This window comes from Capsicum annuum, chromosome 3, assembly GCF_002878395.1.
Source record: "Capsicum annuum cultivar UCD-10X-F1 chromosome 3, UCD10Xv1.1, whole genome shotgun sequence".
Classification (NCBI taxonomy): domain Eukaryota; kingdom Viridiplantae; phylum Streptophyta; class Magnoliopsida; order Solanales; family Solanaceae; genus Capsicum; species Capsicum annuum.
The window spans coordinates 25,797,778-25,825,691 of record NC_061113.1 but is presented as its reverse complement, the minus strand read 5'-3'; the positions used below and the strand labels follow the sequence as shown (position 1 = coordinate 25,825,691).

General features: G+C 36.2%; 2 protein-coding genes across 3 annotated transcripts; one reads left to right on the top strand and one right to left on the bottom strand.

The window, feature by feature from the left end:
- The first annotated feature begins 1,002 nt into the window (after window positions 1–1,002).
- Window positions 1,003–16,753, top strand: LOC107864120 (chloride channel protein CLC-d). 2 transcript variants are annotated; one of them, XM_016710397.2, is made up of 23 exons: window positions 1,003–1,615; window positions 2,399–2,471; window positions 5,587–5,808; window positions 5,898–5,944; window positions 6,030–6,128; window positions 6,469–6,543; window positions 8,484–8,572; window positions 8,967–9,107; window positions 9,206–9,276; window positions 9,359–9,438; window positions 9,551–9,700; window positions 10,489–10,548; window positions 10,644–10,718; window positions 12,019–12,170; window positions 13,397–13,532; window positions 13,614–13,745; window positions 14,293–14,370; window positions 14,453–14,508; window positions 14,626–14,712; window positions 14,799–14,955; window positions 15,172–15,273; window positions 15,521–15,562; window positions 16,346–16,753. In XM_016710397.2, exons 1-23 carry the CDS (start codon window positions 1,427–1,429, stop codon window positions 16,349–16,351), a joined length of 2,319 nt encoding a protein of 772 aa, XP_016565883.1. In that variant the 5' UTR covers window positions 1,003–1,426; the 3' UTR covers window positions 16,352–16,753. The 2 variants fall into 2 exon arrangements, with proteins under 2 accessions (XP_016565883.1, XP_016565882.1); XM_016710396.2 differs by having other exon boundaries at window positions 15,521–15,567.
- A 708-nt stretch (window positions 16,754–17,461) lies between these two features.
- On the bottom strand, window positions 17,462–27,104 carry LOC107864119 (mavicyanin). The gene is made up of 2 exons (XM_016710395.2): window positions 26,745–27,104; window positions 17,462–18,073 (listed from the first exon to the last, which is right to left on the bottom strand). Exons 1-2 carry the CDS (start codon window positions 26,926–26,928, stop codon window positions 17,709–17,711), a joined length of 549 nt encoding a protein of 182 aa, XP_016565881.1. The 5' UTR covers window positions 26,929–27,104; the 3' UTR covers window positions 17,462–17,708.
- Between the last annotated feature and the right edge of the window lie 810 nt (window positions 27,105–27,914).

Sequence of the window (27,914 nt, the reverse complement as noted above, 5' to 3'; positions counted from 1 at the left end):
ATGACACACTCCTTTCTACCTTCCATCCTAATGCGTGTCATTCACATTTTCCTATTTAGAGTTATGTCCTTAATAAGTTATAACTACCCAAGTCCTATCTAATCACCCCCTCCAATATTTTTTCAGTATATCTCTACCTCCCCTTAGTCTATCCATAGTTAAATATCACCAAAATTCTAGAGCAAAAAACTACAAACGTAGCATTAAGACTATTAGTACGGACAAATAGACACACTCCTTTCTACCAACCTTCTACCCTAATTCGCATTCTCTACATCTTCTTATTTGGGATCATGTCTTTAGTAAGCTGTAATTACTCTAAGTCATGTGTAATCACCCTACAATATTTCTTCGTTCTACCCCTATATCTCCCGATTACATCCATAACTAACCTCTCACACTTCTACACTGGGGTATCCGTACTCCTCTTCATCACATGCTCGAAATAGTTCAACAACACTTTTCATATCTTATCTTTCATTGAAACCACTCCTATCTTATTTCGAATAACCTCATTTCTAATCTTATTTCATTTAGTAAATCCGTACATCCATCGCTTTATTCTCATCTTTGCCATCTTCATCTTTTAAACTTAGGTTCTTAACTAGCCAACACTCTTCCTCACAGAATATTGTGGAACTAACCACCACGTTGTAGAACTTTCCTTTAAGTTTAAGATGCATTTTTCAATCACATAAGATGCATCATTGGATTACTTTTTCTTTTTAATGCCTTGAGTATTAATTCTTATTACTATATTAGTCTCATACGTCATCTCGCTTAACTTGCACTTCAAATATTTTATCTTAATCTTACTTAACATACTCTTAAACTCTAAAATATGTCTTCAAGCCTCCAATTTAGCATCAACTCCTTTATGAGTTTCGTCAATCAATCACATCAATATATGACAAGACAAAATAGACTAAGTATCGATTCCTGTTAATTATTTTCTAAATTTGTTTTTCTTGGAGCAACTTCCCTCTCCTCCCCCACCCCCCGCCAAAAAAAAAATATGTACTTTTACCCCAAGAAAAGCAAATTTGTGGGTGGACTCACCGACTGGCGGTATATACACAAATTTACAAATCTAAGTAACTCCCATACGCATCCATCACTTTCCTCCCTCATTCTCCCACAAAAAAAACAGCAATTTCTCATCAGCCAACGCTGACAGTAACACCCTAAATTCCTACATATTCGTCAAAACCCAAAATAAAAACCCAATCTTGATTCCAATTTTTCTCAAAATTTGTGCTTAATTCTTTAATAAAATCGTGTTGTCTGGGCAGCTTTCGCGCACCTGACTGAATTTGGGGTTATTCGACAAAAGGGGTTCGAACTTTTGAGGTTTTGGGGGTTCTTAAGACCTATATATATACACCTATATAGGAGATTCCCATATAGTGTATCAGGTAGGAAGAAGATGTTATCAGATCATTTTCAAAATGGGGTGGAAACGGCGAAGCTGATGTGGTCTAGGATTCCGGCGACGGAGGAGGTGGTGGAGGAGGAAGAAGGGGAGGTGGGTACATCAAGAAAAGGCAATGGAGGGAGTACTGTGGAAAGTCTTGATTATGAAGTTGTTGAAAATTATGCTTATAGGCAAGAACAGGTTGGTGGGTTGCTCTTTTTTCTTTTTGTTTAAAGATAACAACTTTATGTTACTAGCTAGCTCTATATTAGGAAAATTTTATAGTATTAGAATGGAAAATTACAGAAAGGCTGAGGTCTTGTATTAAATATACTTGCTTTATGCTAGTGTTATACATCAAAAATGATTCTTGATCTTAGATTTCGGCTGTCACTCGTATTTTCATGCTCCAATTATTGCATGATTTCTTTGTCGCTACTGTACTGTTCTGTCTCCTGTTTGTTGTGTAATACAATAGTTGTTGAAAATTATGCTTATAGGGAAGAACTTTGTTTAAAGATAATACTTTTATGTTACTGCAAGCTCTATATTAGGAAAATCTGATTCTATTAGAATGGAACATTATTAGAGAAAAGTTCATTCTTATTTTAAATATACTTGCTTTATGCTAGTGTTATATATTAAATAAGATTCTAGATCTTCGATTTCGGCTATCACTCGTATTTTCGGGCTCCAATTATTGCATGATTTCGTTTGCATTGTTTTGTTGTTGTTATTGCTCCTGTATCTGTTTCACCGTTTGTTAACTGTTTGGGTTGCTCTTTTTTTGTGTAAAGCTGCTTTATGTTACTAGCTAGCTCTATATTAGGAAAATTTGATAGTATTTGAATGGAAAATTACATGAATGCTGAGTTCTTCTTCTAAATATACTTGCTTGCTTTATACTAGTAATTGTTAAATGATTTACATTTGGAAGATAAGATATTTGAAGTTGTGTTTTGATGTGTGGTTTTATATGGACAGGCTAAAAAAGGAAAGCTTTATATGGGATATGTTGTTGTGGTGAAGTGGTTCTTGGCGTTACTGATTGGAATTGGTGAGATTTCATATCAGCTTAATCTGTGGTTGTTTCTCTTTATGCCCTATGCCCATTTGCCTCAAATTAAAATTGCTTGGAGTTAATTTTTTGATTCACCTGGAAATGGAGGAAGGAATGGAATTTTGTGATACCGATTTTCTGCTGTGAATAGTTCTAGTTTCTGTTTCCCTCCCTCTATTTGGAAAGATAATAGCAATATCTGATTCCCAACAACAACAACAAAATAGCCAATGTGATGCCATAAGTGGGGTTGGGAAAGAATGGGGTGTACACAAACCTTACCTCTTCCTTGAGTGAGGTAGAGTGACTATTTTAAATAGACCCTTGGCTCAAGAAAAGTGTTTTCAAAAACAGGTTTGACAAATACACTAGTAAGTGGAAAAAAAATTAAAAAAGGTAAGGGAGTAGAAGCTATAGTGAGAATACCGTAGAAGAAAAGTAACAAAATAATGAAGATAATGCTAATAAAAGAAACAACAATAGTAATACAATTGAAGAATATGATAATATAGAATAATAATAATGATACTGATAAGTAGAAGTGAGAGCAAACAAGGTGCTCTAAGCTAGAGCCATGCTTTACCATAGGAAAGATAGAGGTCGCTCAACTACCTGCTAAACCTCTATCCTAATCCTCGACCTCCATACTTTTTATCTAGGTTGAGCTAAAGGTCTATCATGCATGGAAGCAAGCTAGCCTACTATGTTGGAAAGTTGGGGAAACAATGGATTTCCATCGCGAAAGATTCAATCCGGCTACAGTTCCTGGAATGATCCAAACGCTTTGTCTTCATCTCTTCGATAGGAATACAGTAACGATCATAGCGATCTCCCCGGTACCTACTGATGAGTCAAGGTCCAATTGGTCATGAACATCGTAAGGTGCTTGTCTTATGTATAGCGTCAAGAGTAATGACATAGATAAGATCGTTTCTTAAAGAGTTCCATTGTCGAATTGATCTTGAAACTGGATCCCAATAGAAGTTGCCGTCCAGAGGTACCTTATGAAAGTCGGTCCACGGTAGTTCATGTCTAATCACCTCTTCCAAAGTCTTCCTCTGGCTATCTTTACCTTTTTCACTGCTAACCTCTCGTTCTTCCTCACTGGGGCATCCGTGCTCCTCTTTTTTACATGCCTAAATCATCTGAGTCTCACTTCCATAATTTGTCCACCAATGGGCCCACTTAGTCTCATATATTTTCATTCCTAATTTTATCTCTGCTAATATACCAAACATCCGTATAAGCATCCTCATTTGTGCTACGTTCATTTTTTGAACTGGTTAATACTTTCCCTTAAATAACATAGTTGGTCTAACATTCACTCTATAGAACTTACCTTTAACTCTCGGTGGTTTATTCTTATCACATAGGACAAGATACTTGAAGCTTCCTCTATTGGGGACGAGTTGTGTATCAATCCTCACTTCAACATCCCCCTCATATGATGCTCATTTAACTTGAACTCCATGACTCTTATCTTAGTCTTGCTCTACCTGAAAGACTATAGGGTCTGTCTTCAAACCTCCAATCTATCACTAACTCCGCCGTGTGTCTCATCACTCAATACTATGTTATCTGCAAATAACATACATCATGGTACCTCTCTATAAATATGTCATGTCAATTCATCCATCATCTTTCAATTCTCTTTCTAGTATGCTTCCTCCATAAGAACACTGTGATATTTTAATATTCAAAAACTGAGAGATTAAATTTTATTCTTTTGCTCTGATTTGAAACTACTTGGTCATAAATGACTACCTAAAATCAAAATATTTCATTTCATTGTAAAGAATATCTTTAAAATCATTTAATTACTGTGCTGGGTTTAGCTTATTCTTCATGAATGGAATCCCTCGTCTTAAGAAGAATATTGCAACATTTCTGACATTTGCAACTTACTGTATATAGCATGGATAGCTATTGTCAGTCACACATATTTCAGAAAGCCATTAAGGTAATAACTTGAATTTAACCTTACCGTTTCTCCGTAAAAAGAAAATTTTGATTTAAGCAAATGAGATTATAGTGCTAAAGTCCATGTTGGCGGTTTCGTGTGTTGAGTAATGCTTCATATTTTAGTTTGTAAATATCATTTTCCTAACTTTTAAACAGGTGCTTTTGACCAGCAATTTGTTTTAGTTGTTCCTCAGAAAATTGTAAAATTCCAACTGCAATGTGCATTATCCGTGGATTCAGTATTCTGTTCTGGGACTCGAAACTACATGAATATCATTTTTGCGCTTAAAATAGCTTTTAGAAAATGAACTTTTCAATGCCCCATTGGAACTTGCCAACTGATTGTATTTCTAGTTCAATTTGGAGCTTTATCATAGTTTACCACCTCAGAAATAATTTCTCTCTCTAGGAAAAGCCCTTTCCAGAAAAATTCTATTTCATGGGCCGGAAGATTCAAACTAGCTTAATTCATTATCTGAATCCTGTTCTTCTAGGTGGATGTTAGGACCAATCTTGTTGTTGGATTATATAGGTGGTGACTGGTGTGTCAAGAAATGGACCTTGGGCCTAACTCAACCTCAAAAGCTAGCTCAAGAGGTGAGGATTACCCAAGTCCATATAAGCAATCTACCAGTCCATTCCCCAACCAATGTGGGACTTTTTACCCACTCTAACACGATGGATGATGAATTTTTATCAAATAATCATGGAAAATCTGGTGATTAATATTTTGGAGTATTGCACACATTTCAATGGAGAGTCCATTCCCCAACCAATGTGGGACTTTTTACCCACTCTAACACGATGGATGATGAATTTTTATCAAATAATCATGGAAAATCTGGTGATTAATATTTTGGAGTATTGCACACATTTCAATGGAGATCAGTCGGATTGGATGTGAATTGTTCATATTCAGCTTCCTTGTGTTATTGAAATTAATTTGTTTTGCTCATTTTAACTGACAGCACCTTCTTGTCGTGTTCTGAAATGGTGGGAGTTATTGAGAACTAAAAGCACGCCTCAGTGAGCAAAACTTTGCCACAATTTTGTTCTATTAATCTTATTTATGTTTATTTATGTATTTCAATCAGCATTTGATCTAGTAGTTTCTCTCTCATGAACTGAGTATTTATTTATTTGCTCTCAGGCACAGGGCTTGCTGCTGTTTTCATTAATCTTTCTGTTGAAAATTTTGCGGGATGGAAGTTCTCATTGACATTTCAAATTATTCAGAAGTCATACTTTGCTGGATGTCTTGTGTATATTTTGATCAACCTGGTTCTAGTATTATCTTCTGTATATATTATCACATACTTTGCACCAGCTGCGTCAGGATCAGGAATTCCTGAAATAAAGGGTTATCTAAATGGTACGCTTGTACTTACTCGTATTGGTTGTTAAATGAATGGCGAGGATAATATCATCTTCTAGGTTACTCATTTTGGTCGGTATGTGTAGGAATTGACACGCATGGTATCCTTCTTTTGAGAACTCTGATTGGAAAGGTATGATAGCACAGCTAAGCTTTGATCTGGATTCTCTGTCACTCTAAATCAGATAATTTGTTGTTATTCTTACTCGGTCTTTTAGATTTTTGGAAGCATAGGTTCAGTGGGTGGTGGTCTTGCTCTTGGCAAAGAAGGGCCGCTTGTACATATTGGTGCTTGTATTGCTTCTTTGCTTGGACAAGTGAGTATTACTCTTTTTCTTCTGTAACTTCATTTCGCATTTTCATTTTTCACGAGTTTAGATTTTATCTTATGTTCTTCTTAATCAATGAAACGTTTGTTGCTTAATTCTATGTTCTGTTACTGCATTTCACTTTTGACTTTTCATGAATCCAAATTTTATCTTATATTATAAGTTTTGGCAATGAAATATTTATTGCTGATTCTATGTTTTGTTTGTTTTACGTGTCAAATGAATCAAAGATATGATACTTATTCTGTATTGTTGATCATCTAAAATATGTACAATATTTACTTCGAGATGATATGCTAAATGCTCATGTATTTTGATGTAATTACAGGGTGGATCCACAAAATATCACCTGCGGTCAAGGTGGCTCCAAGTTTTTAGCAGTGACCGGGATCGTCGTGATTTGGTGAGTGACTGATTGTCTTTTTGGTGTAAAGAGGAATTTGTAGATGAAGCAGAATTAACACTTAGTTTCTTAGACCTATACAAGAAGTACTAAGCCTCTTAGAATCCCGGTAAGTTTGGAAAGGGATTTTTCTTTTGGTTTCTTGCTCACTTGTTATTAGTACAGTACTTCCTTAGTGCTAGCTTTATACTAATACTATTAGTCAATTACCCCCCTCTCTCTCTCTCAAAGGAAGAAGAAACTGATGTCTTTTTGATTAAATTGAGATAGAATCACCTTTTCCATTTTTACTTGGAGGAACATTGTCTACCAATTGTCCGCAAGGAGCTCTTTGGATATTTTCCAACTCTAGAGGCCCTATACTGTTTTAGTTTGCTTGATCTGTTCGTCTACGAAGTGCCAAGTGCCAACAGAAGGGTCTCAATATGTGCTTATTTTTGTAGTTTTACTGTTAGAGGCTTTGCACACTGGTTTTACTCCTCTGTTTGGTCATTTTTGCTTTTGTTTAAATGTTGAGACACTCGAGCAGTATTGCGTGTTTTGACAGTTCAATTAGTGGAACCGAGAGATTTGAAGTACAACCACTAGATCAAAATTTTTTTTCTGCTGCAGCCTCTCCTTTTTCTTATACTATTTTTTAACCATTTAGTTCTCAAGAATTGTGTTTTATATTTAACAAGAACGTGGAGAGTGATTCTTGTTTGTAAACAACTTATCTGCATCCGGTGTGTGCATGATTTTAACTCAAGGATCCAAAGTTGAACAATTTAGAAAGTTATTTTGTATCTGATGTTGAATAATTTAACATAAGTTAATTTTTCAAGTTATGATTTAACACCCTTTTTATGGTTTATGGTTTAACATTCATCTCATTTTTCTTTATACCTTTTTTTCCTTGATTATGGATCTTTCGATATTTCTTAACTTAACCATGGAAAAAATGAATATAAAAGGATAACATGTGTCATGCATTTAGTTACACCAGGTGCAAGTAAGACTTCTTTTTCATGTTTATTCACAGTGTTTCATGTAGAGTATAGTGAATATAAATGTTAGAGAAGTTACACGACATGAGATGCATCTTGTGCAATTCGATGTGTGTATTGTAGTCCATTCTAATTCAACCTGAGTAAAGGGAGTCAATAAAGTAGTATATGTGTAGTAGTGGTACTTTTTAAAATATGGGACTTGGTTTTAGAAGCAATATTTCGCTGCTAAAGCATTTCAGTGGTGGATCATCCCCTTGTGTGTCAGTGTCAATAAGGTTGATGTTGCACAGTTATACTTTGTTTTAAGCATCCAGATTTATTTATTTATGAAAAGTAAACATTCATGTTGCACAATTATCTTTTTTCATTTTCTTAGTGGTTGCAATAGTAATCATGCAATTTAATTTTGGATCCTGAGTATCTTTATCGACAGTGTAAAAGATTTTGTACGCATCAATTTGGTTTAACTGGTTGTATCTGGTTATTTACAGTTCTTTGCAGGTTATCAACCTACATGACTGAAATCAATGTTTTTAATAGCCTGATAGTGTAAAAAACTAAACCAATGTTGTGTAGTGGTTCCGTCTTGTATATGACGTGTTCTTCATAATTATTAAAGTTGTTAAGAATCTACAAGAATCTTTTTAAAGATCTGAACCTGTAAATATAATATCAATCCGTATAATTGTGATGAGGATCTGTGAGAATCTGTAAATTTGATATCACTCTCTCCCAACCTAGGTTAGACCATTTAAAGCTTGAGGCACTAATCTAGCTGAACATTCTAAATGTGTTCTTTTCTTCTCTTTTACGTAAGGTCCCAGATTCTTTATGAATCTTAGGAAGTGCTAAAAGGATTTGGAGATGAGAGCTAAGATCTGGTCTTTAAGTTCTCATGATGAGTGGGGTTTTGTCTGCCCTAAGAATTGCTTACTCGTTTTTATCCGTCAGGTGACTTGTGGATGTGCTGCTGGAGTTGCTGCTGCTTTTAGAGCTCCTGTAGGTGGTGTATTATTTGCTCTTGAAGAGGTCACTTCTTGGTAATTCTCATCGCTCCTTTGAGCTTCTTTCATGTACATTTAGTGCAATTTATGAGACATTTTTTGTGTTGACCAATTTCTACTTATGCATACTTCTATTTCTGACACTGCTAATGAGCAGTATCTAAACCATCAATGTTAAGCCCATTGGTGTTGTGAATTAATTGTCATATTTGCTGGTTTACTGGTTTTTTAATAAGCACGGTTAAGCTTTTCACTCTGTACCTTTTGGAATGTGGTGCACTTTAAGGAACTATGATTTGTTTGAATTATTTTATTCTTTCAATCATAAACAACACACTGTTTTTCCTTCCACTTGAGTAATAGTTTGCATGTTGCAATGTGAAAATTTAGATGCCGTCTGATCATGTGTTGTTTCATTGTTGATCAAAAGGTGGAGGAGTCAGCTAATGTGGAGGGTCTTCTTTACCTCTGCAATTGTAGCTGTCGTTGTCCGTACAGCAATGGGATGGTGTAAAAATGGTAATTGCGGGCATTTTGGCGCGGGAGGCTTCATTATATGGGACATCTCTGGGTTAGATTCTGAACTCATTTAGTTCCTCTGTACTAACTTCATTTAGGTCTTCTGCATTATATCCTCGTTACTCTTTTGACATCTTAAAATTCTCTTAGTGGTCAAGAGGACTATTCTTTTGCGGAGTTGTTGCCCATGGCAGTTATTGGAGTTATAGGAGGTCTCCTTGGTATGTACGGTTCGCATTAAGATGTTGGGATACCGGAAGAAAATGTTTGGTGAATTAATTGGTCATGCATTGACTTATGCAGGAGCATTATTCAATCAGCTTACTCTTTATGTAACACACTGGCGCAGAAATTATTTGCACAAGAAAGGAAATCGTGTGAAAGTAAGTTTACTAATTAAGAAAAAAATTTCTTGCCCTTGTGTATTCTCATCTTTGAAGATGAGTGCATTTTCTTGCTAAGCTTGATGAACTAATTTTGTGGTCTGCCGCTCAGATTATTGAAGCTTGTGTCATCTCTGTGATAACTTCTGCTATTTCATTTGGATTGCCACTTTTTAGAAGATGTACTCCGTGCCCTGAATTCGAGGCTAACTCTGGCATTGAATGTCCCCAAGCACCGGGAATGTTTGGCAATTATGTTAATGTAAGATCCTCTATGACTTGTGACTTCTCAACAACAACAACAACAACAACATACCCAGTGTTGTCCCACAAACATTTGTTATTTTATTTTTTATCATATCCAGTCTATGACTAATGAGTTCTGTTTTATTCTATATTTATTCAAGCATTTAGTTTCTGGTACTTTGCTTTTGTGATTTTATTTTTATCATATTTGTAAGCTTGTAAAATTTTATGCTGCATGTGGTTGTCCTTCCTAAATCTTATGCACAAACAACAATACATACCCAGTGAAATCCGGGTCTGGGGAGGGTAGATTTTACGCAGACCTTACCAATTCCTTGTGGAGGTAGATGCTGTTCCAAAGACCCTCGGCTTAAGTGCGGCAAATCCAAGTACAAAGAAGAAGAAAACAATGGATATCAAGCAGTCAGTGGCTCTTATCGGGGGTCGAAGCTGTGACATCTGGAAGAGTAGAATTAACTGTTCTGTTTATAATAAATAAGCAATTGCTGTAAGCAATTTGAATCTGTTATGCGTACACCATCCAGGAATAGAGTTAATTTACGATCCTGGTTTGATTAATTATGTGCTGAAAGCTAACGTCCAAATGAGTACTATACAGTTTCTCCCAAAAAAATAGTATGTGCTGAAAGTTCAAGTCCTATTCCAGGCTTTGCTAAAATATCATGAAATGTTTCATTTTCCTTTGTGGCGTTGGGTTGTGTTGATATTTGCTTCTGTATTTTTATTGATATATTTTGGTTTTCTTCTTTTGTTTGTGATGTTTGAATTTTGTGAATTTTGCAGTTTTACTGTCAGAACAAGAAGGAGTACAATGACCTCGCAACCATATTCTTCAACACCCAGGTCGTTAAACAATTCCTCAACCTGTATTTATTTTAAATAAAGTTGTCAAGCTTCATTTTCACTGATGGAGCTTTGTGTCTCATACATGTCTGCAGGATGATGCTATAAGAAATTTATTCAGTGCAAAGACAGCTCACGAATTCAGTGCTCAAAGCCTACTCGCATTTTTGGTATTGAATATTTGTTAACTTTCTCCTTCCCATTTATGCAAGATTATAGCTTCATGTATTTTATGCGTTCGTTCCAACTTTTATGGGTGGGTGAACTGTAATTGCTAATTTGCATGAAAATTCATGTGCTGGAAAACTTAGCAAATTATGGTATCAATATTTAGATGCCCATAGAACTGCTGTTGCTGAAATTTTTACAATGTTTTTTATCAAGAGCACAATACATGAAGCAGCTTCATGTATTGGTATCAATATCATGACATGGAGCAGCTTCAGCTTATTGTGGACATGACCCTAGATAGGAAGGCGTGGAGGTCGAGGATTAGGGTAGAAGGCTAGTGTTAAGTGTGTGGGTTGTAGCTAGCAGTCAGGAGAATTCTTGTGTAGCCGGATTTAGTAATCATAGGTCAGTGTACATAGGTTTGAGATGTGAGTGTATGTCACTACTAGGTGGGTGTCCTATTTTCTATTGCTTAGTTCCTATTTTTCTTATTCCGTGTTGCTCTTATTTCCCGCATTTCATATTCCTGTGAGTTTATTCTATTATTTTCAATTCTTTATTTCAGTTATGTCATCCATCCCCTTGTTTATTATCCTTATCTTGAGCCGGGGTCTATCGGAAACAAACCTCTCTACTTCTTCGGAGGTAGCGGTATGGACTGTGTACATCTTACCCTCCCCAGGCCCCACGCTGTGGGAATACACTGGGTTTGTTGTTGTTGTTTATCAAGAGCACTGCGAAAAGTTTTAAACTCAAGACACCATTACAAAATATTTTAGAATGCTCTTTGATCAGAAACATTGTAAAAAAATTCATGATGTTGTCAGTTTCATAGAAAAAATAAATTCATGATGTTGTCAGTTTCATAGAAAAAAAAATCATGATGTTGTCTTGAGTTTAATTCAGATCTTCCTTTTACTGGGATGTGAGTTTCTTATTTTGGGGGGGGGGGGGGGGGGGGGGGGGGTTTTTTTGTTTGCTTTTGATCTTTCTTCCTTTTTTTTTTTTTTTTTCCAGAAAAGACTATAATTAAATTAGTATTCGGAGGCACAATGCTATTGTTGTGCTCAGGTTGTGTTGAGTGAACCTTATTATGGATGCGGGAAACAATTTGAATAACGTTGTCTTTTCAACTCTTCAAATTTTATGCCTCTGCCTATGCTGCCTAGAGTTCTTGTGCTTAAGTGCACTTTCTGATGTATATGCAGTTCAGGGAAGAAAGCTATAGAAAAAATCTCTCTCATGTCTTGCTGGTTACAATTATACGGGAAATTAATGGTTGGTTTATTTGTCTCTCAGGTTATGTTTTACAGCTTGGCAGTGGTGACCTTTGGAGCTGCAGTTCCAGCAGGTCAGTTTGTGCCAGGCATCATGATAGGATCAACTTATGGACGACTTGTTGGCATGTTTGTGGTTAGATTTTATAGGAAGCTGAATATTGAAGAGGGGACGTAAGTATTGTTTTTTTATTTACTCCTTTTTAGCCATATACATTATAGATTTATCCTCTGGTGAAAGCTTTGACATAGGGATACTGGAATTAAGTTGTTTCCCCCCTGCGGTTCAGAAAGTGTGATCTGCCTAACTATGAGTTCCTCTGAGTATTTAAGTACATGATCACTATTGGCTCTTGGTTGTCACTTTTTAAAGAGGTGAGGAGTTCGTGTCACAATTGATGGAAGCAGATTCCCTGGTGTTCAAAGAACAAAGGATAGTATGCTTCTTGATTTTTGATAGAGTAAACAATCAGAGCATCACTTTGATCGAAATTGGAAGCCCTATAGTCATTTTGTTTCTTTTTCTTTTTGCTCTGTGGTGTATTGGTGGTGTGTGTGGTGGTGGGGCGTGGGGGGTCAACTAGGCCTCTGCTCTAGTCTAACAAAATCAGATCTCTCTCTCAGAGGTCGGTATGAGAATCTCCCTTCAAGTTTACCTCCCTTGCAGAACCGTCATATCACAATGGCATCAAAGAAATGGGAGTGTTTCTGCATTACATCAGCTTGACTTGACTAATCCTGTGGACGGGTCATCAACATAATCTCTTTTAAGCTATGTTGCTCGACTCTTCGAAATGTCATCGGGTGAGATGAGGATCCTTCAAAGTAATGCTTTTGAGGAGCATCTGACACGGGTGAGGCTACACTTTTGGAGAGTCCGAGCAACTTAGCTTTTAAGTTACTAATGGTGGTGTATCATACTCTCTACTTGCAATATGCTGGGATTGTGTAGTCTCTTGTGTTGTCCATTGGGATCTCTAATCAATAAGCAAATAAATAGTTATGCTGATTCCGCAACATTAGTCAGTTCAGACTGGCTCGTGTCATAGATGGCAATAAATCTGAATTACTAGAGGAAAATGGTTTGATCTTCCACCAACTTGATCTAGCTAGATCTGCTAGTCTTGAAAATATTGATTGCAGTTTATACGGAATTAATTGAAATAATTTTTTTAACCTTACCCTCTCAAAGAGAGTAAGGCTGATAGATGTTTAAAGTTTTTTCTTACCCTATCCAAAAAAAAATGATGTTTGAAATTTTTTGAGCGATTCCACTTGTGACTTTGAGCTTGAGGTTTTAGGTTCAACATTCTGATTTTTTCACATGATTAATCTTGCATTGGACTGTTTTTCTTTTCACTCACCTCTAAGTATCCTAAGCTTCTTTTGTTGAATTATAGGTATGCTCTTCTAGGTGCTGCATCTTTTCTTGGAGGCTCGATGCGTGTGACTGTATCTCTCTGTGTCATCATGGTCGAGATTACAAATAACTTAAAGCTTTTACCTCTAATAATGCTGGTTCTTCTCATCTCAAAGGTGCGCTTTGATACTGGTTGGCTTACAATTTTTTCCGGCTGTCTTTTCATTCACATAGGACTAAGGGTTATCCATGTGTAGGCTGTTGGTGATGCTTTTAATGAAGGATTATATGAAGAACAGGCTAGATTAAGGGCAATTCCATTACTTGAATCTAGACCAAAGTATCAAATGCGTTATATGACGGCAAAGGAGGCATGTGGGAATCAAAACGTAAGAATTTCTTCAGTGCCCTTGTCATGTTCTGCTCCAACTAGCAGATGCTTGTTTCCTTGTTTGTTCGGAAGTCATCTTTTTTCACAATTGAGATAAGACGATTAGGTGGTTTCTTTACCTTTTTCTACTTGTAGTTATTAAATTAGCACTCTTGCATGATTTGGACGGTCGAGATCTTCTTTTCTTGTTTATTTTATTTCTGCTAAAAGCAACTGAAGCAGCAGCTCTGTAATGCAGCAATTCCATGATATTTCAAGAATGAGTTCTATGTTCATGCAACACGAGCTGATTTGACTGTGACTAGTAACCTTAATGTTAAAAGGAAGATGCAAACGAGGCAGAAGCTTTACTAAACTTTAGAGTCCCTCTAAGATTAGAAGCCATATTTTCAATTTTTTGCTCACTCAAACAGAATACCTTTCTGTTGTTTATGAATACAACTATTTCTATTTCAAAAAGAAAAAGAATCTCTTCTGACCCACACCTGTGCAGTTGCTGTGCAAATTCTAGCTCACTTATCACCTCTAATTCCTATATCTTTTAGGTTGTATACTTCCCTCGGGTTGTGAAGGTTGCAGATGTAGTTTCTATTTTAAGGAGCAATAACCACAATGGTTTCCCTGTAAGTTAAGCTTTGTCCCTCTGCTATGTTCAATGGAAGCTATCTGCACGTTGGATCATTTTTCTGGTTCATTTATTTTTAGGTTGTTGACCACTCGAGAAGTGGGGAGACACTTGTTATTGGACTTATACTAAGAAGGTGAGAGATAGTGATGATCTTTTCTGATATTGATGCCTTATTTGGGGACACAGATTTCTATACGAAGAAATCAGTTGACTTGAACAGAATATTTATTCTATCTTCTTGTTTATGCAGTCATTTATTGGTGCTTCTACAATCAAAAGTTGATTTTCAGCATAGCCCTTTACCCTATGATTCAAGAGGTGATCTTTTGCCAATCAGGTAACTTGGTTGAACTATTACTGAGGATCGCTTATTGATGCTTCTTTGTCCACTACATGAAAATTTACAGATTCTGTATTTCCCAGGCACAACCTTAATGAATTTGTGAAACCCGTTTCTACTAAAGGGATATCTCTCCGTGATATCCATTTAACTCCAGATGATGTGGAGATGTACATTGATCTTGCCCCATTTTTAAACCCGTCTCCGTACGTTGTCCCGGAAGACATGTCGTTAACGAAGGTAACATTCTTTTCTAATTGATGCTCCTTTATTAATTTCCAAGGCATTATTTTGCTAACGTTTGCATGGAATTGAAGACACCATGACAAAAGTAGGCTTAGTTGTTGTCTTAAGGTGGAAAACAAGAATTTATTCCCACTCATGTCCGATACACAAAGTTTAGCCATGGTCAAGCTTAAAAAAACAAAATGTTTTAACATTCTGTTGATGGTGCAGGTATATAATCTTTTTCGTCAGCTAGGACTGAGGCACTTACTTGTTGTTCCACGTCCTGCTCGTGTTATTGGCATGATAACTCGAAAAGATCTGATACTTGAGGTACCTTTGCTAGACCTATCTTCATTTATATTAAATTTAGAGTGGCTATTTTTCTGTTCAAACCATGCATCACAACAGCCTGGTATTAAGTGGGGAGCAGGGTAAAGGGGTAGATCCATACTGCCCCGAGTTCAAACCTGTGGCCCAACTTGGGTTGGACCAGCTAACTCACCAGGGGATTTCTCGGCTATTTCGAAAAAAGTGGTTATTGTTAACTGATGTTCATAATCTAGATTTTATAATGCAGGATAATGATGATCAGGCGGCCGTAGAGCTCCAATCAACTAGTGTAAGGTCTCTTTCTTTACTTATACTGTTGGACATATTTTGTTTTGATTTTTCTTTTCTTGATTTGTTTATAAAAATTTTCTGGTTTGATTATAATGGATATGCATCTGATTTTACTTGGTCATTCTGTGACAGCTACTACACAATTACCTAAAATGTCTTAAGCTTACTAATAATTCTCAGAATTGAAAGAAATGGCTGGCAGCTGGCCGGAATACCATAGTTGCCATAATATGTGCAGATTAACTAAGTTCGGTATTATTCAGGCCTGTTTCTTTTTTTCTGTTTCCTTTTTCCTTTTTTCGACTTTCTTGCCAACTTATGTTGTGGACAATCATTAAGGGCTCAGCTCTCTGACCCATGCTAATCTATTTCACTCGCCCAAATTGTTAAATTCTTGGTAGGTTATGGTTAGGCAGATTGCACTAGAAGGGAGTCGGAAGATTTTATCTTGTACATTTATTCCTGTGGTCAATTTTTATCAGAGTATGTAATCACGTACAGCCATTGTGCAGCATATGCGAGTCATCTTTCTTCTGTTTATTACCTTCATGGTTCAATATTGTAGCAGATTGGTGAACTCTGCGGCACTCTCTTGCTTTGTAACAAGGTGGTTGTGATAGCAACATGTCTGTTGCATAGCCTGTGCATTCGTGTACTGTTCTTTTGTGCAAAATAGATGAAAAAAAGGCGAATAGTTATTGCATCAATGGACTAACGGTTGTTTCTAGAGTTACTCCTCTAAATCAAAAGAACTAACATGACATTTTTGTTTGTTATACAGAGGTAGACAAGCTAACCGTAGAAGAATCAAGGAGAAAGGAGATGCACAACAGCCACTTCTTGATGGTCTTCTTTAAATTAGAATCCCAGCGATTCGCTGCTGTTTCTGCAGTGAAGAATAGCTTCTTCCACTCTCCCCTCTCAAGATTTTGTTGCAGTTGATCTGATTCTATCTCACTTCATAAATATGTTTTTAGGTTCTAGGAGATGTACAGTGTATTCATTTCCCCTTGAGAGTCATGGGGTAGTAGAAACTAGAAACAGATCAATTTTTATATATATATATTTTTTGTAGTTCTTGCAAATGGTGTATAATGAGAAATTAATTGAAAAGCTGTGCTGCTTTTCATTTAACATTTGGAGCAATAGTTGGAAGAAAGTTGACAGTGTCCCAGAGAGTTGAATTTCAGTGATCTCTACAACTTGCAGTTGATGCTTTCTTGTGCCTCGCATTTGTTGTCCATTGTTTTAACTAAAATGAAGGGGAGCCTTGAAGTAACTGGTAAAGCTGGTAAAGCTGCTGTCATGTGATTAGGAAGTTAAGGGTTCAAGTTTTGGAAACAGTCTCTGGCAGAAATGCAAGGTAAGGCTGCATATAAGACGCCCTTGCGGTGGGGTCCTTCCCCGGACACCACGCATAGCGGTAGTTTTTGTGCATCGGGAGCCTAAAAGTTAGTGTTAAAGATCTTACACTTTTTTTAATAAAAATAAATAAATTAGAAAGTACTTTACTATTTGTGGGGCACTACAAAATTACTTTATGTTATATTCATTTCAATTTACATAAATTAAACCGGTTTCTGCACAGAATATAAGAAAGAAATGAGGACTTAAAATTTATGAACTTAAACATCTCATTACACTTGTAAGGCTATTTAACTTTTGAGACTCATAATATTTGTGTGGTTATAAAGGCTTTTCCTCAAGGATAAGATGAGAAGTGTATATTTGTTGATTCCAAATCTAAAAGTCTCTGCCTTAATATTTTGGAGTGGATTAAAAAAATTGTCACAGAAACAAAACAGCAATTGTTAAATACTTAGAAATATTTGATTGGGCTTATTTTTTCTGAATTGTGATGAGCCAATACCTTGCACCTTACATTGCTACCACAAGAAGCAAACGAACCAACAAGCTTTATGTATAAATTTATGATATGAAACAAAAAGTACAATCTTGTACAAGTTTTGTACTGCCATGACAAAACTGATAGAAAAATGTCTTACAATTATTACATTCCTGTAAAAACAAGAGAAACTAGTGTTCTCAAACCACGTCAAACTTTAGGTCATGATCAACATATTCCACAACCATATATCAAAAAACTAAACCTTAGCAAAATCCAAAAGACTAGTTTCCACTCCTCAAGCAAAACTGACAAGAACTAAAGAAACAGCCAAGAAAACACCAATTTTGCTAGGAAGCCAATAAGAGGCATGACTAGGAGAAGGTGAAGGTACTGCTAGAGCAGGGACGGTACTCGACGACGACGAAGGAGAGGGCGATGGAGACGGGGATGATGAGGCGCGAAGAACGTTGATATCGACTTTCTGTCCAGCTTGGCAATGGCCAGGTACACCACATAGGAAGAAATGGTGGCCATGAGTAGCTATAGTAATGGAGTCCTTCCCAGTTGTGTGTGTTGCAATAGGAGCAGATGCATTGCAGGACTGGTATTCAGCATGTTTCACTTGCATCACATTGTGGAATTGTGGGCTGTACTGGAATACTGTCACAAAATTCTTCAATGTTAAACATAATATGAAGGATAGAGTCTAAACAGCTATTATACAACCAAGTCATCTACATAAAAGATACCTACAAGTAATCGTCCATAAAAACGTTAGAATGTTTATGCACATGTGATAGCTTCTACACAATCACTGAATTGAAAAGAAGCAGAAGCTAAAACTCCATTAAGAAACTCATGAGTTTACATGTTCCTATACTATGTCTTCTCTCTTAACTTGAAAACTAAACTAGTGCACCTCTTATCTCTTCTATATATAGAAGTGTAGCACTGACTTACCTATCTCAACTGCTACACGTGATTAGCACATGGCCACTCTAACAAACTCTTAACAACCTGCAAGTTGCAAGCTAATTGTACAACTCAACAGTAGCAACTCAATACACCCCCTCAAACTGCAGGGTGGAATATGTCTAACACACCAAGTTTGGTCAAAAGGAGATGATGTTGTTGGGCACCAAGACCTTTAGTAAGAATGACTGCTGGTTGCAAGGCAGTGCAAAGATATTTAGGGCTGATGAAATTGGATTTCACTTTCTCTCTGATGAAGTGACAATCAATCTCAACATGCTTAGTCCGCTCATGAAATATAGGATTCTCAGCAGTTTGAATGGCTGACTTGCTATCAGTAAAGACAGAGATAGGATAAGTGATTGGAACATGCAGCTCCTTAAGTAGCCCAGCTAGCCATACCAATTCTGCAACAAGGGTTGCCAAACTTCTATATTCTGCTTTGGCAGAATTTCTACTAATGGTTTGTTGCTTCTTTGATTTCCAAGATATCAAGGAGTCTCCAAGTTTTACTATATAACCAGTGACCGACCTCCTTGTGTTGGAACATGAAGCCCAGTCAAAATCACAATAACCTGTAAGTGTTGTAGGACCTGTTCCTCTCTTGAGTAAGACACCAAAACCTGGTGAGTTTTTGATATATCTGACTATCCTACTTGCTGCCTCCCTGTGTGATACCTTAGGATGTTGCATGAATTGACTTAAAACTTGTAAACTGAAACATATATCAGGTCTGGTAATGGTCAGATATAACAACTTACCAATCAATCTCTGATAAGCAGTAATATCTTCTAGATCCGGATCATTGGTAGTGCCAAGATGTTGATCAAACTCCACACTAGTCAACTTGTGGTTGAATTCTAATGGAGTGCTTACAACTTTAGGTCCACTAAGACCAGCTTCTGAAATGAGTTGCATGGCAGACTTCCTCTGATTTAGCAAGATTCCATCTTTGAACTTCAGAACTTCAATTCCCAAGAAATATTTTAGACTTCCCAAATCTTTCATCTTGAAGTTATCCTGTAGTGTAGTTTTAGCTTCTTAAATCAGCTGCGAAGAATTTCCAGTGATCAACAGATCATCTACATAAACTAAGATGGCTGCCAAATCAGCCCCTTCTTTCTTGATAAACAATGAATGATCATGAGCACTTTGAGAATAACCAGCTTCAGTAAGCTTGATGTTCCATTGTCTGGATGCCTGCTTTAATCCATACAAAGACTTTCTAAGTTTGCAAACCTTAGAGTTAGATGTTCCAGCTTGTTGAAAACTAAGAAAGAGATCCATGTAAATGTCTTCACGCAAATCTCCTAGCAAAAAAATATTATTTACATCTATTTGATAAAGACCTCATCCACTAGAGGCTGCTAGGCTGAGGACTGTTCTGATAGTAACCATCTTTGCAACTGGGGAGAAGGTCTCATGGTAATCAAGACCTTCTTTTGAGTGTAACTTTTTGCAACCAATTTAGCTTTATATCTATCTACCTCACCGTTAGCTTTGTACTTAATTTTCTATACCCATCTTGAGCTAATTGCCTTCTCTCCTCGAGGTAGATCTACTATAGTCCATCTGTTGTTGTCTTCTAAAGCTTGTATCTCCTCCTGCTGCATAGCATCAATCCAAAGTTTGCCTTAAGAGGCTTCATGAAATGAGGTGGGTTCCATAGTAACTGAGAAAGCTTGCAAATAAGCTTTATAACCTGTAGTAATATTATCATAACAGACATGATTAGTAATGGAATGAGGACTAGATTTTTTAGGCACAACATAATCCTTGATCCATATAGGAGGTTTGCTAGTTCTATGTGTTTTCCAGACACTCCCAGTAATCTGTTGAATCTCAACAGAATCTGCATGTATTGATGGCACTAAAATTGCCTCATCATATAGAAGTACTGAAGGTCCCTCAACAGATGGAACATCAGTCTCTACATGTTCCTCATGGGAATCATTCCCATGAGGTTTTTCTTCAGCAAGAGAATCAGGCTCTAAGGCACCATCATGAAGTGAAGGTGAAACAGGTCCTGTAGAGTGTATGTCTGAGGGTTGCAACACTGGCTGCTGAATAGGAAAAGCATGGTCTTACAAATGTGAAAGGTCCAAAAATAGAGCCAGTAATGGAGAAGCCCCCTAATGGAGAAGCCCCCTCAGCTGATTGCAAAACTTTGAAGGGAAACACTTCTTTTTGAAAAGTAACATCTCTGCTAACAACAAAACTTTTGTTGTCCAAATCATACAGTTTATATCCTTTTTGTGTAGTAGAAAATCCTAGCAACACAGCCTTCCTTGCTCTAGCCTCAAATTTGTCACCTCTAGGTAATACACTAGCAAAACACAAGCAACCAAACACCTTAAGGTGATCCAATCTAGGAGTATGTCCAAACAACAACTCATAAGGTGATTTTTCATTCAACACTGCAGTAGGCAATCTATTAATCAAATATGCTGCAGTTTCCACACAATCACCCCAAAATCTACTTGGAACATGAGATTGCAACTCCAATGCTCTTCCCATGTCTAAAAGATGTTTATGTTTTCTTTCAACTGGCAACTGCTTTGATGTATAATACCAAAAGAAGATAATAGATTTATTCATATGACTATTAAAAAACTCAGTTCCATTATCTGATCAGACAACTTTTATTCCACAATCAAACTGATTACCAATCATGGTTATAAAACTTTTCAACACGACTACGACTTCTTTCTTAGATTGTAAAAATGAAATCCATGTAAACCTACTATAGTCATCAACTACAGTTAAGAAAGTGTTTTCTGTCATAAGTAGGATGTTTGTGTGAGGTTCCCAAACATCCAAATGAACAAGCTGAAATATACTACTGGACTTAGTAAGACTACAGGGAAACTTGAGTCTGCATTGTTCAGCCAGAGGACAAATCATACAGTCTTTTGGAACATTTATGTCAACTTGGTTCTTTAAAAAAGAAATATGCTTCAACACTTGCATAGATGGATTCCCCAATCTAAGATGCCACAACCGTTGTTCTGTGAAACTCTTGCCTTGAACAACATTACCAGCAACTGATAGTGTTTTGTGCCTTAAGATGTAAAGCCCTTCTTCTTCCTTACCAATCCCAATCACCTCTCCAGTAGAGAGAGCCTGCATCACACACATGTCAGGATAAAAAGACACCATACAATTCAGATCATTAGTTAGTTTAGACACTGACAATAGATTGAACCTGAAATTTGGCACATGGAGGACATTAGTCGGCTTGCAGTTTCCCAGAATTATTGTATTTCCAGTGAATTTTACTTCCTGTTGACACTTGCACTTTATTATTTTGTGATGCTGATAATATTCTACATTCACTCAACATATGTTTACAATAGGTTATATGATGTGTTGCTCCAGAATCAATGATCCACTTAACTGCATTACCACTAGCATTGTCACAGACATGCATACCTGCTGCAGCATTAGTCTCACAATGAGCAGTAGGTTTAGGCACCATCATTTTGAGAACCTGATCATATTGTTCTTTTGTGAAATATCCACTAGGAAAGTAGACTTGAGAATCTTATCCTGATCTTTCTTCATTCCTTTTTAAGCTTGATGTTTCAGCTGCAAAGGTATGAGCATGAGGCATTACTCCTGCATCTATGGACATTTTCTTCTTTCTTTTGAAATCAATAGGGAAACCTACAATTTTGTAACAAGTCTCTTGTGTATGACCTTTATACCCACAATGTACACAAATGATGCCAGATCTCTTCCCTTGGAACTTCCTTCCCTGGAAAGTATGATTTTGTGGTTAAAAATTGTGTAGCTGACTAGAGTTGTTCTGGTTTATGCCAGCCAACATTGTTAGAGGTTCATTTCTGTCCTCAACTAGACCTAGTTTCCGTTGGCTTTCTTCCTGAATGGCCATTGAATAAGCTTGGTTTACACTAGGAACTATTGGACTAAGCAAAACGGAACTCCTTACTTGAGCATAACTCTCATTCAACCCCTACTAAGAACTGCAACAATCTTGGTTGTTTCACATGTTCAACATACGAGCTTGACTCTACACATTCACAAGTAGGAGAAGGCACCATAACATCTATCTCATCCCACAAATCTCTCATTTTGGAGTAATAAGTTGTGCCAGAAACGATTCCTTGAGTCATCACAGTAATCTCTTTCCATAGGTGAAAAATTCTAGTTAGATTGGACTTATCAAACCTTTCTTAGAAATCACTCCAGACCTTCTTTGAGCATGATGCATACACGATGCTTGTCATTAATTCTGGTGCTACAGCTGCACTAATCCAAGACAACACAACTGCATCACATCTCTCCCATCTAATCGCCAAGTTCCCTTTATACGAACTCTTTGCACATGTGCCATCAACAAATCCAAGTTTGTTTTTTACTAGCAGTGCCAATCGCATGGATCTGCTCCATATTCCATAATTCTCTGGACCTGTGAGCTTTATCAGAATCAAGGCAACACCAGGAGTATCAGATGCCTATAGATGCAGAGGATGATTGTGATCCGTCTGCGGATCAATAGCAGTTTCTTCTCTTTGATCACTAGCCATTGTTGAAGCTCAAAAAGTATCAATGAAAATCCTAATCGACTACTAGCACTTCGTCACTCGATCGCTGGCTTTGATACCATGATAACTTCTACACAATCACTGAATTGAAAAGAAGCAGAAGCTAAAACTCCATTAAGAAACTCATGAGTTTACATGTTCCTATACTGGATCTTCTCTCTTAACTTGAAAACTAAACTAGTGCACCTCTTATCTCTTCTATTTATAGAAGTGTAGCACCGACTTAACCCATCTCAACTGCTACACGTGATTAGCACATGACCACTTTAGCAAACTCTAACAACCTGTAAGTTGCAAGCTAATTGTACAACTCAGCTATAGCAGCTCAATAACATGGGCAGAGCAGAGGCTTTATTTGAAACCTCTTTCACTGAAACAATACATTGTATGTACATAGGAGGTCAATATTTTTAAATGTATATATAGTAAATATAGAATCCCTTGGCTTTTTTATGCGTCATTTTCAGCTCACTAAGTACATGACAGCAGATGGGAGGGCATGGAGGTCGAGGATTAGGGTAGATATTTATCAGGTAGTAGAGCTTTTTCTCTCTCCATAATGGTTGAGCAGGGTTCTAGGGTTCTAGTCTGCAACATTTCTTTGTTACCTTACCGTAATATTACAACTATACTAGAGTTATCTTATGCTTCAGTTGTTAAAGTCCCACATCAGAAAAGGGATGGGTAATAGGTTTCCTTATAAGAACTTTGGGCAAACCTTCCATCACGAGCTAACTTTTGAGGTTGAGTTAGGGCCAAGATCCATTTCTGTACATCCAATTTGTTATTAACGTTGTTTCCTTTGCCTGGGTTTTCTTCAATATGTATAGGGTCATGTTGTTCTCGTTGTTATTGTGTACTTTTATATTTTGAATACCCTAAATGAAAATCTTGGCTCTACTAATTATATATACATGTGTTAAGAGTTTTAAAATTCTTTTTATACTATTAGATCTGCTAGAAGATAACTAAAGGTAATGCCTTCTAAAACAGAAGAAGACGGAGAAAGGAGAGGTTGCAATTGAATCAAACATCTTCTAACTACATGTCTTAAGGCTAAAGAAACTTTTGACAATCTCATGAACCAATTACCTTTCAAAGGCTGCTTATCATAAATGGATAATTGCACATTTTTAACATAATCCATAATGTGTTGAATGATTACTAATGAACTTACTAATGAACTTCTAATTGCCCTCGATGTTGCTCGTACTCTTCAAAAATGTCAGCGAGTGCGTGACGGATTCTTAAAAATAGTTTATTTTTGGAGAATCCAACACGGGTGTGGCGTCGACGTGAAGAGTCGGCGCAACTTAAGGTTATCACACTAGCTAGACATACAGACATTTCATCAACAACCTACATTGCATGGGATTAATATACTAGTAGGCTTAACCATTCTAGTTTCTTCGCTTTCTATTTGATCAATTGCATAAATCTCTTGGATCATGGAAACTTACTAGCCCTATTTTCGGTTCATTGTGAAGTTCTCATTTCAATAACTCCACCACGAGCTGCTAAAGCACACTCAATCAATCGTCAATCTCCCAAGTAAAGCTGACAAGTACAATTATGTATCATCCCGTGGCTTCATTGTCTCTTGCCTACTCATCCAGGCTTATTTATAGTACCGTACTACAATCTACTCTCTTAGGTCCAAGGACCTCTATGCCAATCATCACCGGTTCATGAAAAAAACGAACCACTATCTCCTGATTGATCATTACTCTATTCTTGTTTGTTGCAATGCTCCAAACCTCCTAGTCAAATATCCTAGGATTTATGTTATGATGTGTAAAGAAGTTTCGCATTATCAGCACAGCTTAATAAATTGTATTTCAAAAGTCAGCTTACTATAGACAATTATCTTTAGCCGACTTGAAAGTACAAATTTATTTACACTTCCGGTGTATACATAAACAAAGTCAACGCTCCGTGTTAGCAGGATCGGGGAAAAGGGATGCACCCCTTGAGATATGGTGTAGACAATATTGATTGATTGGTCAGTGGAGATGTGCACAAATAGCCAGCAATGAATAACCAAATGACTAATATTGTGGTGCAGGAGTGTTAAGGTCACTCTCCTAGTTAAGTAGTGGGGATATTCAAATATCAATAATGAAAGCGTGCAAGTGCATCACTCAAAACAATTCAATAGCAAACCAAATTTTGAAAGGTGCATTAAGTGGAAAAGCTATTACACCTAAAAAAAACTGCAACTTTACATCTTTTTCATCAAAAAGTAAGACAATATTTTGACACAGGCACCTAATATGACAACATTTTGACACAGAAAGATTATGAATTTTGGTAGTTATTTCAACGCAATATGTGTGCCTGCCTGCCGGTTAAGGTTTGTGTGTGCGTGTGTGTGGTTTTTTTTTTTTTTTGGGTGGGGTGGGGGGTCGGGGGTGCGGGGATTTGAAAAAAGAATAAACTAAAAAACATTCAGCAACTGAAGGATTCTTGGAGCAACGGTAATTTGTCTCTGTGTCACTGTGTGTTCTAAGGATCACAGTTTGAACCGCGAAAGCAGCCACTAGTGCTTGTATAGGTAGGTTGTCTACATCAGATCACGAGTTCGAGCAATAGAAGTAGTCACTAACACCACTTTATGGCGAGGGGTTTAAACCCCTTTGATGGAGAAGTACACTATTTATACATGGTTAAAATTATTTTTATGTATATATATATTTGATGTTGAACCTCCATCGACTAGTTGGTGTGCTTACTTTTTTCGATTTTGTAACTCTTTAGGGAAAATTTTGACTTTGCTATATTAGTCACTAATAACATCACACCCCTTATTGTGAGACCCTTCACCCTTTCCCAAAACCTGCTAACGCGTGATACTTTGTGGATCGGATTTGCTTCTTTTTAGTAGAAGAAAAGCCTAGTTTTTTGCAGTGTGCCAAAAGCTAAAATTTTCAGGCAACAATACAGAGAAAGGCTATTATTATGCGGAGCATGTATTCCTAAAAGATACTAAAAAAATTCATATTTTAATGTATAATTTAAGTTGTATAGTGGCAAGCAAAGGGGACTGATTCCTGTTAGTGGGATTCCCTAAAGTCAAAACAAACAAACAAACAACTGTTCCAATTTTCTTCCAAGAATTTTACATCTTCCTTTTGTTCAAACAAAACATCTCAAGAAAACAAACCTAGCTCAAAAAATATACTTCCTTCTTTTGCTCATTTAACTTGACACAAAATTTAAGAAAATAAAGAAATTTATGAATCTTGTGGCCTTAAATTAAAGTTATGTCAAATGTACTAAAATGATCTTTAATTTTATGGTCCTAAACATGTCGTATTGTAAAAAAAAATGTTAATTCATTTTAAATGGACTAAAAAGAAAAGTAGGTATTTTTTTTAAACGGGGGGAGTATTAAGTTTTCACAAAAGAGAACAACAAAATTTTAGAAAGACAAGCACAAGTTTGAAACTTTCTCCTCATAGTAAAAATTAGAGTACATAAATACAACAACATCCGAGTATAATCCCACAAAATGAGATCTAAATAGTATAATATACGCAAACCTTACCCTTACCCCTACCCCTACCCCTACTTACAGGGAGAAATATTATTTCCGATAAATTCTCGACTGAATGAAAAACAGTTCAAAGCAGTCCAGAAAGAGAATAAGCGAAAGTAAAAGCATGACAAAGCTTTCTGAATAACGAACTACAACAAAATAATACGATAATTAAAGTACATGAATTACCAAGATTATTGGAAACAAGTGAAAGTTTCCAAGTAACATGAACATGAAGGAGGAAAAAACATACCAATAACATCTCCAACTGAAAAAGTTTTATTAGCAGCCCATTGTTTGTAATCAACATTACCAATAGTTGTCCAACCAGCTGAGTCTCCAACCTTATAAACAACACCAAAACATAACTGCATAAAAGAAGCTAAAATCAAGAAAAGCAGTATCATTTTTGGTCTGTTTTCAAGAGTATAAGCCATTTGACTATTTTTATTTATTTTATTTTTTTTAGAATCTGCTTTTTTTGAGTTTTAGAAGAGGTGAGAACTGAAAAGTCTCAGTCTGGTCTAGCAGTTAATATACTAACTTTAGGAATTCAGGACTTTATGGATTTTTTTGAAAATTACATCTGTGCTTATGATAATGATGTGTCTCTTCAATAAAAGCGCCTATTTCCTATTTCATTCCATATTAATAATGGTTCGTTTTGTTAAATTAAAAAAGAATACATTAAGTTTTTTCTCCTATTTCCGTCATTCATAAATACGTATTCATTTTTAACTTCACACATATGTTAATAAATAATAAAATAAAGAGATAATTTTATTATATCACATTTTAAATATAATAAATTTTTTATTTTAAAAAATACAATAAATTATGTATTGTATTTACGATCAAAAATAGAATAGATAAATATAAATAAATTATTCATTATTTTTATAGACTAAACAAATATTATTAGATATCTCAAAATAGAAAAGTGAACAAATAAAAATAACAGGAGAAAGTATTAACTTACAAATTAATACTCACAAGTTTGAACACTTATTTGTAAAGTTTCAAAAATACTTATTGGGAATTGAATTAGTAAAACTATACTTTTATTTATTTATAATTATTTTAACATATATATATATATATATATAAAATGGAGTACTAGTGGGAGGCAATCCTCACACCTTGTTTTTTTTTTCTAAAAGAAAAAAGGGTGGAGAAGAATAAAGGAGGTGGTCCTGATCATGCCTAGCAAAAGACATTTATATATATATATATATATTTTAATTGAAAAAGTCAGAAACAAAAAATTATATTTTTAAAGGAAACAGAAATTTTAGTAGTTTTGTATGTTAAAAAAAAATGACTTCCACAAAAACGTCACATCTCAAAGGGGTATAATATAAACGGACAAGTATTAACGGTTGATTTTCACGGTTCTGAATTTGTAAGTTACTTACTCCCTCCG